Source organism: Apaloderma vittatum, unplaced genomic scaffold (assembly GCF_000703405.1).
Source record: "Apaloderma vittatum isolate BGI_N311 unplaced genomic scaffold, ASM70340v1 scaffold10083, whole genome shotgun sequence".
Taxonomy (NCBI): Eukaryota; Metazoa; Chordata; class Aves; order Trogoniformes; family Trogonidae; genus Apaloderma; species Apaloderma vittatum.
In genome coordinates, this window is record NW_009708609.1 from 75,729 (window position 1) to 90,755 (window position 15,027).

Sequence of the window (15,027 nt, forward strand, 5' to 3'; positions counted from 1 at the left end):
AGTCCATTAAATGGGAAGTCTAAATTCTCTAATGTAACATGGTGGAAAGGCATATATAATCCCAGATATATATTTATCTCATACAAAATTATGTATTTTGGTGTTAGGTATTTTACTGATTGTAGTACAGAGTCGTGCTTCTCTTACTATGTAATCAATTCTTTGCAGAAGACCACCAGTTTACCCTGGTTATGCTTTTCAAAGTCTTTTTCCTCACTTCTGAGGGAGATAGGAGAAAAAAAAATTGCTGCTATTGTGTTTATTAGCGCAACAGGAGATTTTTCTCTTCCTGTGGTCTTTTTCCTGGCACTTTAGCAGAACTAGATGGCAAAGAAAAGGTTTAGTAAGTCTGGCCTCAGTAATTTCATAATATGGAGTCCTATTTTGTCTTCAGGTCCCATGGCATTTTTATAGATTGGTAAGGTATGGCTGACCACCAGACCTTGGCCATATGGCTGAAAGCAAAAAAATTCTGCCCGGTCTCATGGCAAAAGATTGTTTAACTGGCTCTATGCTCTACAAAAGCTCCTGTGCTACTGTTTGATGGGAATGGTATGAGGGAAGGGAACTCTCAGACAAATATGGATTTCGGGAAGAGTGAGCCTGCACGTTTCCAGCAGCTGAGCCCGCTGGTGAACTTATCACCCTCTGTCGCTCACTGATGTGAAGGCTCCCGACCAGTTTTGCCCCCTGAAATGCAGCTGCAATTTCCGCCTGTGGTGTGTGGCTCTGGTTAACTGAAGCTGACACAGACCCACAATCTAAGCTGTTGTGTCTGGCTTTCACAGGACGTGGTCAGAGCCCAGGAGCAGCAGTACCCAGGCCCATTATCCTGCCTCTAGCAGGGGTGCCTGTAGGGCACTTACGGACTTCACCTCTGCCTTGTACTCCTGGCACAGCCACTGAGCTTTTGGCAGCCAGCGTTTCATAGGCTTCCAGGACTGGAAACTGTTTTTCACCATTGTGTTCAGTAACCCTGGATGAACCTTTCTTCTTTGCATTTGTTCATTTGTATTTTGAACATCCTCACAATTCATGCCAATGAGTTCCACAGTCCAATTTTGCTTTGTGCCAAATCGTAAATACATATATATGTACACGCACGCCTTCCTTTCTTAGTTTTTATTCTGCTGTATGATAGTCATGTTGGTGTCTTGCACTTTCTTAGGAGAAATGATGAATTAACCGTTTTCTGTGGACTTTCTCCTTGTCATTCACAGTCATACAGACCTCTGTAGTGTTCCCCCTTCGTTGTGTCTTCCAGTCTGAACACTGCCAATTTGTCTAGTCCTTCTTGTACAGAAACCGTTTCTTACCAATCATCACCTGTCTCTCCCTGCTTTTTATCTTTTCTAGTTAGTTCTTCTGCATTTGAGATGGGGTGACCAGAGTGAATAGCCAGATTTAAATGAAGATGCATAATTTCTACAGTGGTGTAACTGTGTTTTCTGTTTTCTCTGTTCCTTCATAATTACTCCTAGCTTTCTCATTGCCTTTTTGACTGCTACTCAGCCAGCTGCCCACGGAGTTACCCGCAGTGACTGCCAGGTCTCTGTCCTGGGTGGAACAGAGCTAATTTAGAGCCTGTTGTTGTGTATGTATAGTTAGGGCTGTGCATCCCTGTGAGCACCACTTTACATTACATCAACATTGAATAGTGTTTCCTTTTTATTGTGCACTCAGAATTTGTAATATCCTCCTGCAGTTCTTTTGCAGCTAGTTTTGCTTTGACTGTCCTCTTTTTCTGTTTCTTTTGTGTTTTTGTCAATAAGCTTTGTCACATCACTGTTCACTTCCTTATCCAGATCACTTTACAAACAGCACAGCACAGATCCTTGTGGGACCCTGCTGGTAACCTTCCTCCATTGTGAAAAATGGCTATGTATTTACGCTGTGTTTCCTATCTTTTAATCAACTATGGAAAGTCTTGTAGGATTTTCCCTCTTAATCCTTACCATCTTAGCTTCTGCCAGAGTATTGGTCAGGGACCTTCTCAAAGGCCATCCAGATCACTGTTTCCCATGTGCTTCCTAACCTCTAAGAGGTCTGGGAGGTAGGACTTGCCTCAACCAAAGGCAAGTTGATTCTTCATGGTTTTATCTCTTATATGTATGGATACATTCTAATCAATATTTATAGCTTCAATGACTGTGCCAGATATAGCAGTAGAGTTGTGCAGTTTCCCAGATCCCTGCCATGTGGGAGTTTCCACGAAGTGCTTTTTCCAGCATGTGCAAGGGGCAAGAAGTGTGGCTGTGGACAGAGGTGAGAACTGGGAGTCGCTGCCCCTTCAGCTGCTGTGGCTGTGGGCAGTGAGCCAAGTCTTGGGAAAGCCCTTTCCCCCCAGCTGTTTAATCTGTGTGAAGCTCTGCTATTCCTGTCTTTTTTTCCACCTCCCCTTTTAATCTTAAAAACAAAAAGGTGGGGGGATGAAGAGGTGAGCCTCTGTGCAGCCAGATTCTCGTTTTCTTCACTTCCCTCTAATGCAAGTGTAGGGACTGTTTGGAGATGATGCGCAAAGGAGAGTAAATTGTGTTCTTATTTTAGTTTGGAAAACTAACCATAGCTGCTTCAAAGATAAAGGGTTAAACCTCTTTTCTCAGGTACCCTGTGGGTTTTATTTCCTTCATCTCCATTTCTTTCTGTGTTTCACTGACAGAACATCGTGGTTTGTTTTCAAATTGTAATTCCTTGAGTATGTTGCAGTTGTTGCGTTTAGAAATGGTCTCTTGTATAGGTCTTTATGTGCTTTATTTCTTTAAAATAAAAAAGATACTTACTAAGGTAGAATGTACGGGGAAGTCAGACTCTTCAATAACATAACCATAAATACTTTCCTGCATTAAGATAATTCTTATTCTCTCTTTTGCCTGCTTTACTGGGAAATGAAAGATCAGAACCTTGTCATGGTATTGTCTGTACAGTCCAGAGAAGTTCTTGGGAAGTTCTATTCTTGCTGACTCATAATATAAAAATAAATCAGCATTTAATGAAAAAAAGAAATTGCACATTCAGAGACAATAGAAGGGCAATAATTCTTGCATTGAGTGCTGCCTTAGACTGTGGAGCTCATTGGCACCTGGAAGTGTTCAAAAATGTATTGAGAGTCCAGAGAAACGGTGGAGCACAAGAGCAGTTGGTGGTGTTGAGAATTTTAGAAGAGATTTTTCCTCTGCATCAGAGCTTAAGCTCAGCCCAAAGTACTAAGAAGCAGAATGAAGGCTTGGAGAGAGGAGTTTGAGTGATAAAATGCTAAAATAAATATAGACAAGGAATAAGTTTGTTCTTATCACATTAGATAGGGTGAGGAAATAACTTCTCATAAACACCATGCTTCTGTAGTGTTTGTACCTCCAGGAAATATAAATGTCAGTCAGTTGGTACTGAGAAGGAAAATAAAAAGCTACATTAGTATCCATATGTTCTCTGTAAGCCAGAGCCAGCTTTTCAGGACAAAATATTCATAGATACACATATACAATGCACTGCTTTGCTGTTACAAGTCTGGCTCATTCTCCTAAGGCTGTTCTCCAGGAGGAAATCCTGGCTTTTTTTCCAGTTAGACAAGTGCAGCATCTCCCTTTCGCACCCATAAGGGGCGAACAGAACTGCAAACCATCTACAATTAAAATTGCTGTAAGCTTCGCTTACTTGCTTTGCTGTATGTTTCTGATCAAGAGGGACAGTTACCGTCTTTTCTTTACTGAAAGGTCGTCAGGCATTGGAACAGGCTGTCCAGGGACGTGGTTGGGTTGCCATCCCTGGAGATGTTGAAGAGTCGGGTAGACGTTGCCTTGAAGGATGTGGTTTAGGGATAGGACAACAGTTGGACTCGATGATCTTGAAGGTCTCTTCCAGCCAAAACTGTTCTATGATTCTGTGATTCTGTCTGTCAAGCAGAAGTCAGGAGTTGAATCAGATTCATTCTGAGCAGTCTGAAAGCAAATAAGAACTGTAAATGTCACAGGCATTTTAATTACTGTCATTTGTGCATGTTTGTACAAAATGTACAGGCTCACAGGAAGCAAGAAAATACAGTATCTGGGGTTCCCCACCTCTGTACCATGGGTATGTGTTTTTTCTTCATAGCAGCTTGAGTGTAGGGAGGAGAAAGATTTTGGCCTAAATGCCAAATTTTCTTGACGTTGCTAAAGAGGCTGTCAGAGCAGATCTGTCTGCATCCCGTGAGCCAATTCAGGAGTCCGCTGTTGGTCCCTCGCAGCTTAGTTCTTCTGGTGTTTTGTGCTGAAAGCTTTTGATGCTTGTACCAACATAGCTGCAGTGGATTAAGGGATGTTTAACAGAGGAGAAATTTTACCAGCTCATTCTGTGTCACCTCAGCGGGACTGAAACATCAGACGTACTTCACTTTCCTCCCAGTTCCCTTTCACGCTGCATCACACCTCCTCCACGTGAATGATACCGTTGCTTCTGCTCTGGTAACAGTGGAGGCAAGCAGAGCCTGACTGAGTCAATGACTTTAATGAATTGTTGTGGTGCAATGCAGGTTCCGGGTTGACCAATGTTAAAACTTCAGAAGAGATATCTGAAGTGAAGATGGATGCGGAGTTCCGGCATGACTCAGGATATGAAGTTCGTCATCAAAAGCTGGTGAGTGAACAAACCATGCTTTCCACACGTGCGTTTTGAGTTGCTGATTCAGTCTTGAAGTAGCAGATCAATTATGGCCACGTTTCCTCTGAGTGATGTGGTTGCTCAGAGTGCCAACAAAAAAGTTCTCACGTGAGCAGATTATGGTTTTTCTGGTTCCCTCTTAACTGAAAGTTAACCTAGAATAATTTCAGCAGAGAGGGTAGAAAGACACCAAGTCTCACATGAAGAGGAAATTCTGACAGTTCCTGCTCTTGCACTGTCCTGTGACTGGATGTGGTCGTATGGGCAATACTTGTCCTACAGTCACATCACATAACTAAGGGGGAGGGATACAGAGGAAGAAAAATGTTAAGCTGGTTTAAAATGAAAAAAAAAGTTTGATGGAGGCTCACAGACAGCATGGTGCAGCAAGAAATAGGGTGACACCGTTTCAGGAATAGATTCCTTTCCTTTCAAAACAGATGGTGGGTGATGGTACAGGAAAGAGGCTGAACTCCATGGAGCATAACCTTTCACAAGATTGTCTGCTTGGGATAAGAGGAGATTCTCCACTGGCCTTGATTTTAATTTGTACTAGGCTGTATCTGTGTGGTTTGTTCCTTAAGGTATATTAAATGATTAACAGGTGAAGGGCAGGTAGGAGCAAAATATTGTTCCCCATTTGAACTGTGTTTCTTATGAACAACCAAAAGCAATGTAAGTAAGAAAAAGCATCTTCTAAAACCTTTTTGCAGTCCCTTAATAAGTAATGAAGAATCCATACAGTAGTGTTGAATATAAACCTTTCTTGCTTCCTCTTTTGTAAAGGTATATTACATGATGAGATTTCAATTCCATGACTTTCAATATCCTGATGTTGAACTTGAAAGCTTTTTTTCTTAATATATTCTTAAACCTAAGTAGTGCTGAAAATTAAAATTAACATGGGACTCAAATTTGCATTTGAACTAGGCAATCACTGTGTGAAAAGATATTCTGCCATCTCTTTGATGCCGAGAACTGAGAATTCCCAGTTTGATGAGCTAATCCAAAATGCATTAGCACTAATTTGGGAAATTCTGACGTGCTTAGCTCTAATGGGTTAAACATCCTGAAGGAGTGAACCTGTGCAGTTTACTGAAGGGAAGGAGCTTGAAGGAGTGTGTTTTAGATACAGTAGTTATGAATCCTGTGACATATGCACTTACCAGCACTAACCTTCAATGTTTTAAGTAGTTTGATACAATCCCGAGCAGTTTGGTGATGGAAACTACCTTTACCGTTGTGACTAGAAGGGAATGCGTTGCAATCTGTAATCTCTCATGCTTAAAATGGGACTTTTCCAGCTTTGTAAAGCATTTTATGCCATACTTTTTACTGACAGATACAACCACTATTTAAAAATTTGTAAGCAGTCCTACAGGTTGTCTTTTCAGTTGAGACTGAGCAAGGAAGTACCGGACTGATGCCTTACAGGGCATTGCTTGTTTGCCACATGCTATGTCCTGGCCGATGCCCTTTCCTACTAGCTTTAATTAAAAAGCAGTAAGCGAAAAATTCTTTCGTCTGTGTTTTCCTTCTCCTGTTCCCTGGTAGGATTTACTGAAACAGTCTCCTGCGGATATTGCTTTGAATTCAGCTGTACAATGTATTTTACACGCAAAGTTCTGAATTGAGCTGAAATTGCAGTTATTTTCTCCTTTATGAGTGTTCCCGTTTTAACTGTACATTAAGTTGATTTTCATGGCTCAGAGTGCTTAAGGCTTTCCTCTGCTGCCCGTGTGTGTTAGCTGGGGCATTTCACAGTGCTCCGAAATAGTACGGTAACAGAATTTAGTCTTGGGTGGGTAAAATCGACAAGAAATTACTGCTTCACATGAGCTTATGCCAACACTGTCCATTGTGTGTACTTTGCACTGAATTCTTAACTTTATGCACATTTCTTGCTTATGGCTAGGGACAATATAAATATTTATATGGCATGCTTTACTACCTCTCTGAGGAAGATGGTGTTTCTTAAAGAGTGCAAATGTTATACAGCTCATTATAATTCTCAGCTGGTTTCCTGCTTCCCTCTGCATTTTTGTTAAATACTTATCAAAGTGTTTCATCTTTCAGAGTGAGGTAGTCTTACAATTCTGTGAATGTAATTTATTCTCTAATCCTTTTTGCCCATTTTGGTTAAAAATAATAATAGTAATAGCCCGCTATCATCAAACGGACAAAAGGTTTGTAAAGTATGCAGAGATATAAAATTATCCAGCATGTTCCTTGAATACAAAGCAGGACAGTGAATACAATCCGTCATTTTTCATACCTGCTCCTATTGCTAAAAGGCATCTTATTAAATGTGTAGTAAAGCATCTTGCTGTCCACGGATTTGCCCTATCAGTACACATAATTCAAGTGGATGTTCTGTTTTTCACACAACTGTTGCCTTGTCTAAGTCTCACGTGAGTATAGTGAGAATCCAGCCATAGCTCATTCTCCCTTCACCCGCCAAAATCTTGATACATCCCTTCATGGTCACTTAAATAGGCGTGCGCATGTTTTTTAGACTCTCATCTCTTTGATGTGAGCATTTTCTCCCAGCTGGTTGTGTGCAGGTTTCACGGTTGTCCTCCACAGGTCTTTACTGCTCCTTTAGTGAAGAAATGCATCAGGCATAGTCCAAACAGGCCACACAGATGTAGATTTATGACCACTTCCATTAGCATCCTAAAAATAAAGAAATCTGTATGTTACTCCTCTACAAGCTTATCAGTCATTTTGCAATTGGCTTGACTCTCCTACCCAAGGGAAAAAAAAAAAGCAGCTCCTATCTCAGACCCATGTGAAGCAGAGACACGGAGATGAGTCTTCCCCTTAGCTGCAGCCCTGCTACCCCACAGGCAGTACAGATTTCCCAAATTGCTCTTCTCCGACTACGAGAGCTTTGTTGTGGTAGAGCGTAATCTGAAGAATTAGGGTGATATGCAGTGCTGCTTAATTACTGGTACTTCAACAGGCTTTATATTGCTGTGGCAGCTGGACAGGTTAGCCAGATACTCAGTGAACTTCTTGTTAGCCACCTTCCTTTTTTTTTTCTTTTCTAGGTGTTCTTTGCCGAAGATGTGGGTTCAAATAAAGGTGCCATCATTGGTCTAATGGTGGGAGGTGTTGTCATAGCAACAGTGATTGTCATTACTTTGGTGATGCTGAAGAAGAAGCAGTACACATCCATTCATCATGGGGTTGTGGAGGTAAGTAAAGACTATCAAGCACAAGTGGTGTCACGTGTACAACACAGTCGACACTCTGCTCTATAAATATATTTACATATAAAAAATACATGGGTTTGGCTAGCCTGATGTTCAGAGCTGGAATGGTTTCATCTAGCAAAGCGGAATCAAATTGCCTTATTTTGTAAACGCAGACACAATATAAGCTGTGTTAAGTTGGCTGTAAAACCACAAAAATATTTTCTGGAACTATCCCAGACCAATCACCTCATACTGTGAAAGTTCATTTTATAGGAATTTTAACAGTAGCCAATGAGCAGATACAGTACAACAGGAAAAGTCTGGTTTCACCATTGCTGGGAATTCACACACACACATTACTTTATTTAGCTTGGAAACAAAATTTGAGGCAGGTCTTCTGTGGATTGTGCTGTACACTACAAGGATTTTTCCTGTACAGATACTTTATTACTTTTTCTTCTCTTAACAAGGTTTTCTTTTGCCACCAACAGCTTTTGATTTATGACTAATCTGAAACTCAAAGATTTGAGAAACAAATGGTATATAAGACTATTATATGAAATTTTCAAGTTGAAAACCCTTGTTTGTTCTCAGTCTACTAAGTAAATTTGTGGTCAGTTTAGAGTGACTTAAAGTGCCTCGTCTGTTGGTTAGATTTAAGACCAGATCTCTGTAAGCAGAAAAACTTAATTATAAGAACTGGAAGGAGGTTCATGTAACTTTTTTTCCCCTTGTGTGTTGATCTTTAGTTCGCTGTGTGAGTTGTCTGGTTTGCAGATAGTACTTGTATTAGCAAACACTTGGGATTTTTTATATTTTTGCCTTCCAATACTGGTATTTTACATTTTTTTACAGAAACTAAGTCTTATTCAAGTCCACAGTTTATCTTAGTTTCACCTTGAGTCAAATGAACCTTGCTTCAGTCTTGCTGGAGACATACCTGCCCTGTCCAGGGCAATGCAGGGTATTAAAAATATTTGAGTAAGCCTTTGTCTTAAGCTTGTGCTTGTGAATCACTGTGTCCATGCTGCAGTTGCCCATGGAGTTTGAAACCCTCCAAAGAGACATGGTCAGAAGAGCACCAGCTGTTTGGGGTGATATTTGAGCAGACAGCAAGCTGTGCAGAATTTTGGACCAAGAGGCAGAAAACAGCAAGGAAGAAGCTCAGCTTTAACTTTCCATATGAGAGCTTCCAGCCCATTTTGTAGAAAACTTAAAACAGGTCTTAGTTTTAAACCATGGAGTTGATAGCTGCTGCCAGCAGTTGTGCAACCTGAGACCCCTCTTTGGCTGAATTTAGCAACAACAGAATAGGCCAGGAGGCTTGCTAGGCCAAAGCCGCAGATTAGATGCTGAATGTGGACGTACCGTTTCTGCAGGATGACCTTGACATTTCAGGTGGGCTTCACCTGACAGAATGGTGTGGCAAAGGTAATCCTGGATTCCTACAAGCTTTCTTCAGTGAACTTCAAAATGTTGTGCTGGAAATAACATGCGTGAACTGAACGCATCAAAATAACTGCATCACTTTAAGGAATGAAAAATTTTATAGATAAAACCATAAGGCTATAGCATGCAGATGTACCAAGAATGTTAGTTGATTTATAATACCACAGTGTAGGTGATGTAGATGTCTGGCATTGGCAGGCAGGATTCCTCATTCTGCCAGACGTGCTTTCTGGTCTTGGCAGACTGCATAGCCTCACCGTCTGAGCTTCTTGCCTGCAAGAAAGGCATAATATCTATTTTTGTCCTAGGTTTTGTAGCACTTACTTTGGGAAAAAAACCAAAGCAACAAAGAAACTAAAGATCCATTTGTGATTGATGTTCAATATTAAAGCATCTTCAGAATTAAGCTGTTTTGTTCTAAAGAGAACTTTTAATGTGCTGTGCACATAAAGCACAAAAGAGCAAAGTCACTTGTAAAAATAACTGTACATCATCTCTAAGTTGAGTGAGTATTTTTTGACCAATCTTGCAACATGTTTGTTGCATGTCAGAAGTTACTCTGAGTTGAATTCTGTGATAATGGATACAAGATTACAAAACAGGTCCTGTTCGACCTGTATTCTTACCTTCCAAAAAGTCAACTCTGACTGTATTATTTTTACTCATTTCACTGTTTCTTTAACACAACGCATTATTGAGAATCCTGTTAGCCTTTTTTTGAAGCTCTGAGGAGGAATATATTTGCCCTGTTTAGAAAAAGTGTCGTAATAATTTTCTTCAAAGTCTGAGAATATAAATGTTTCAAAGTGATTTAGCCTCTCCAGGAGAAGGGCTGCCACAGTTAAGTAAGTAAATGACTGAGTGATTGAAAATTACTTACTATATGTGTTCATAGGAACTCTGGCAAATGTTTTGAAGGTGGTTTTTGCTGGTGCACCCACCCTTGCTGTCTGCAGGAGGTTACCTCCTCCATGAATGCAGGTGGCAAAAGAGAGGTTCTCACCTCTCCTGTGCTCTAGACTAGAGCTGACTGTCTCTAATCCTCATCTTCCAGGATCTCCTCTTTGAAGCTCATTTGCTTTCTGTTACGGAGGCAGCACCTCCAGCAGGAGCATGTGGGGAGAGGTGACAATGGGAGGGCTCACAGCAGTAGCAAAGAAGCCATTAAAATTGCTGTAGTACTCTCCCATCTCTCAAAGTCCAGTCTGTAGTTGTGTATTAGGCAGCATCCATTTACCAGCAATTAAACAACGTTTTGTTCCCTGCATCTCTGAGGGCTTCGAACACCTCCTTGTCTGGTCTTTTGATCTGCCCTACGTATGTAGAGCCAGCACGTGAATTCTTCTGCAGCATTACAGTCTTCTTGATAACCACAGTAGGATTTTCTGTGTGAAAGATCCATAGGCTGGAGCAGAAGGGGATAAAGGGACAAACAGTCTCAAAAGAGGTTATCTACCAGACCGAGCTGTTTTCTCAAGAGACATAGAAAAGAGAAGTGTCTGGGCTGCTTCTCAGCAGCGCTGAAGTACCCAACACCTCTCGCGTGCTGTGTTCAGCTTCTGCCACCTCTATAATGGGTGCAAAAAGCTTCTTAAAATGGTAAAGGGCTTTAGGGTTTTACTGACAAGGAGATAATCGGGTTCAAGGCATGTTGTTTGAGAGAGCAAAGCCTAGGACAGAGGCTGTAAGGAAGGACAGGGAGAGTTTTGTAGAGTGAAAATGGGTAAAAGTGAGCAGAGGACATCCAGGATGAGCGATAGTGCCTGTAGGTTGGCGGTGAGATGGATTACCCTGCAGCAGCAGACAGCTGCAGGAAGGAGTGGAAGTGCCAGCACTAGTCATTTTAAAGGCTAAAGGGGAGATTAAAAAAAAAAACTAATAAAATATGACTAAGACTGCAAGTAGGAGCCTCAGTAAAACCCATTCATCTATAAATGCCATATTTCAGAGGTTATCGGACTTTCACTATAAACTAGTTTTATCAAAGTGACACTTTTTAATATGGAGTACTGTGCACAGGTGTTAAAAAATCACTCTGATTTTACCATCCTTTCTTATGTTTTTTTCCTAATGCCTTACTCCTCCCTGCTTTCCTTCCAAGTTTCTCTAGTTTCTTGTCAATTCTTCAGTTTCTTCTGCCTCACACTTCCTTTTGATTCTTTTTTATTTATATTGTTGTCTTACCCTATTTCTTTCCCACAAGCAGGTTATGCTGCGTGCTTATTGCGTCTTCTAGGCCTGAATAAGAAGTGCCGAGTGGGAGGCTTAAGCTAAAACGGGTGACAGAGTTCAGTGCAGCGTTGTTTGGAGCTTAAATAGGAAAAAGTACAGCCCAGGTTCTGACATAGCCCTCCTCTGCATCACAGCCTGGTAGGGGAAGCCTCCTAGAAAGGAAGATGCTCTTGGGTGTTTATTGATATGTGGAGATCTGTGATCCTTCAACCCCAGAGCTTCATACTGCATGTTAATTTCATGCCAGAAAATAATCTCTTGGTGGATTTAGTTGTGAATTGTGATGCTCTCACTTCTTGATTTGGAGAAGCACTAGATATCCAGGTAGTGTGGTGTTGATGCTCACAGGAACCAGAGATGACTTGATGCTACAGCAACCGCTTCAAGAATGAAAGGAAGGGTGGGTTTTCCTCTGCACTTGCTTTGTATTCTTATTTTCTGTGAGTGCTGAAAAGGCTACCGGGACATTGGCTGTTTTCCCTGCTTTGTTCTTCTGTCCCCTTCACAGCCACGTTAGTGACAACTTCAGCAGCAGCAGGCGGCATGCAGTGACGTTGTCCTAATGGAAGTAGTTAAGGCTGTTAAATTTTCATAGTCCTCAGAGCAGGGATTAGGCCTTTACGTCTTTGTACATCCTTGTACAAAACCTATACAGAATGGATTTGTTGGGCCCTGCTGCTCTCATGCCGATAACATACATCAAAAACAGTCGCTCTACCAAACAGCAGTAGCATCGAGGAAGTGCCAGAAGTTGATGTGTCACATATGGATATAGAATCATAGAATGTGTTGGACTGGAAGGGATGTTTAAAGGTCATCTCATCCAACCCCTCTGCAGAGAGCAGGGACAGCTTTAACTAGATCAGGCTGCTCAGACCCCCGTCAAGCCTGGCCGTGAATGTCTCTGGGGTTGGAGCCTCCACCACCTCCCTGGGCAACCTGTGCCAGTGTCTCACCACCCTCATAGTAAAGACCTGCTTCCTAATGCCTAATCTAAATCTGCCCTGCTCTAGCTTAAAACCATTGCCCCCCATCCTGTTGCTGCACGCCCTTATAGGCAGTCCCTCCCCAGCTTTCCTGTAGGGCCCCTTCAGGTACTGGAAGGCAGCTCCTTGTGGAGGGGAGCCCTTTCTGCTGGGCACAGGTGAGACTTGAGCAGCAGCACACACAGATGACTCTTTCAAACGCGAGTGCCCAGCTGTACACTCGCTGCTTAGTTGCTGTAGAGAGATGTCATGGGGGTTTGGGTGTAGAGGTTGAAGAGGAGATGGGCTCTGAAATTCCCAGGGGTTCTCCTGTCCTTGTTGAATCAAAATGATTGTTGACAGCCAAGCTGAGCACTCACTGCTCATACAGGCTGGCCAAGGAAAGCTAGCATCCTTCAGAAGAAAAGAAAACATTCCTGTGTCACTTCTGGAGAGGGAGGGCGGCAAGGAAAGAAAAACACTATCTCCTCTCTCCATTTCTAAAACAAAGGAAATCTATCAGATAGCAAAGGAAATAGCTGGCAAGCAGACTTTCTTAGCTCTGTTTTCATAGGTGGTTAGCAAGATAGCCAGGATATTGTAGATTTTTCAATACACTCTAAATCTAAGCTCTTGTTTATCTAAAGCAAGGCAAAGAACAGCTTCAGGATCTCGCTGCCTGAGGGCATGTCACAGGAGGTGAAGAAATAGATGGATTTGAGATTCATTGCATAAGAGAATTACTGTGTGCAAATACAACTTTAAAAAAAAAAAAAAGAGCAAGACAACATCTGAATGGTGATATTTTAGCAGAAAAAAATATTAAAAAATTAAAAAAACAAAAAAGCCAGGTTATATTGCAGAATCAGAAACACAGGAAGCCCTGTGTCAGCTCAGCCCCATGACACTCTGTGCCTGGCATCCAGTTCCCTGCAGGCAGGAGGAGTTAAGGACTTGTTGGGAGGCTCAGGGCTCCCAGCTGTGAAGTTTCTCGGTAGCTTTGCAAGCAAAAGCAGTATGTGACCCTTAAAGTTGAGCATTTCACAAAAAAATGTGCAACTAATTAAGAAAGGTTTCTGATGGAAGTGTTGATTGAAAATGCAGTTTGAGAGTTGGAATGTGGACAAGGAGGTTTAGAAGGTAAGAAAATGGGTCAGAGTTGGGGTTAGCAGTTGATCTGAGCAGTCGGAATACACGGTCCGCACGCAGAACCATTTCTTAAGTAACAAATAAAATAATATGAAGACAGAAGATGGCTCTGAGAGGAGCCATTTTCAGGTTGGTACTCTGGTTTAACCTACCCCAATAAAAGAATGGCTGCAAAAATAAGCTGAGCAGCCTGCATTTGTCCCAAGCACAGAAAAAACATGCCTTTCATCTTTCTCCAGGCTATCAGGTGACAACTTACTGAAGGTCATAGTCTGTCCTCACTAAGCTGAGTTATTTCCAGTATTGTAGAGCAGATTTAAAAATGAGTATCAGACATAACTACTTCTCCTTTGTTTTTTGGGTTTTTTTTATTAAAAGGCTAGAGTAAATTAGCCTGGTATATAAGGCTTCTTGAGAGAATACACTTTCCATTATCCAAAAGGCTGTTTTTATGCTGAAAGTAAATGCCTGTTTTTCCTAAAGGTCACTATTTAGAGGAATCCACAGGAAGGTGCTCATACCTCATGCTTTAGTGTAGAGTCTTAGGCACCTTCTTGATTTTAAATTTTTGACAATGTAAAATTCACTTTTTACCTTCTCTTTTAAGAGCTGTCAAACACTAAGAGATATGAGGCAGCAAATGAAAGAGTTGACAAGCAGGCTTTCTTAGCTCTGTTTTCATGGGTGGTTAACAAGACAGCCAGGGTACGGTAGGTTTTCACTACATTCTGAACCAAAGCTCATAGAGCAGAAGTAAAATACCTGGTTAATATTTAGAGACTGTTCTCACCCACACTAATTTGATGGAGTTTTGTATTACCGTAATGTTCAGTGAAGGAAGAAAATAATTTGTGGAGCAGCAGGTATTCAGTGGAAAGGTCTTGACTGACCTGACTTTGTGCCTGTCTTCCAAGTACCAAGAAAGGTCAATTTTTGTGAAGTACTTACACCGCTGCAGACATGTCAAGCTTTTTGTCACTAAATTGAACCAAACTTGACCATGGAGACAGAGAAGTTCTGTTTCTATGAGTGCAGTGGGATTTTTTGTTCACTTTGTGCTTGACTATTCTGGCGTTTCCTTGCTACTTTTCTCCAGTTAATTTTTTATAGTCTTGATACCACAGCACGTACAACAGATCTGGAGCACAACACAGACAGAAAGAAGCCTCAAGCTACTTCCTTCAGCTCTTTACTGACCTTTCTGCTTTTTTTGACACCCAATTGATCCCAAGTATAGACACCAATATAAGTGGGAAAAAAACTAGTAATGGGGGCTAGAGGGGAGATGCAAAAATATATCCCTTTTTTTTTTGTTTGAGGAGTTGCCTGATTCCCAAACCAGAAAAAATCCAAAGCTGGTACTTCTGGGTTTGGTCAGCTGGTTTTAAAGTCCTGCT

At 41.5% G+C, this 15,027-nt stretch overlaps 1 protein-coding gene across 1 annotated transcript in view; it reads left to right on the forward strand.

Annotated features, from left to right (window-relative positions):
• The window catches only part of APP (amyloid beta (A4) precursor protein), a gene marked incomplete at both ends in the record, with an annotated part of 82,993 nt that extends 75,158 nt beyond the window's left edge, over nt 1-7,835 (forward strand). Inside the window, 2 exons of the mRNA XM_009866617.1 lie at nt 4,508-4,611; nt 7,689-7,835. Of these exons, the coding sequence (XP_009864919.1) occupies nt 4,508-4,611; nt 7,689-7,835 (251 nt within the window). The remainder of the gene's footprint in view (nt 1-4,507; nt 4,612-7,688) is intronic.
• Between the last annotated feature and the right edge of the window lie 7,192 nt (nt 7,836-15,027).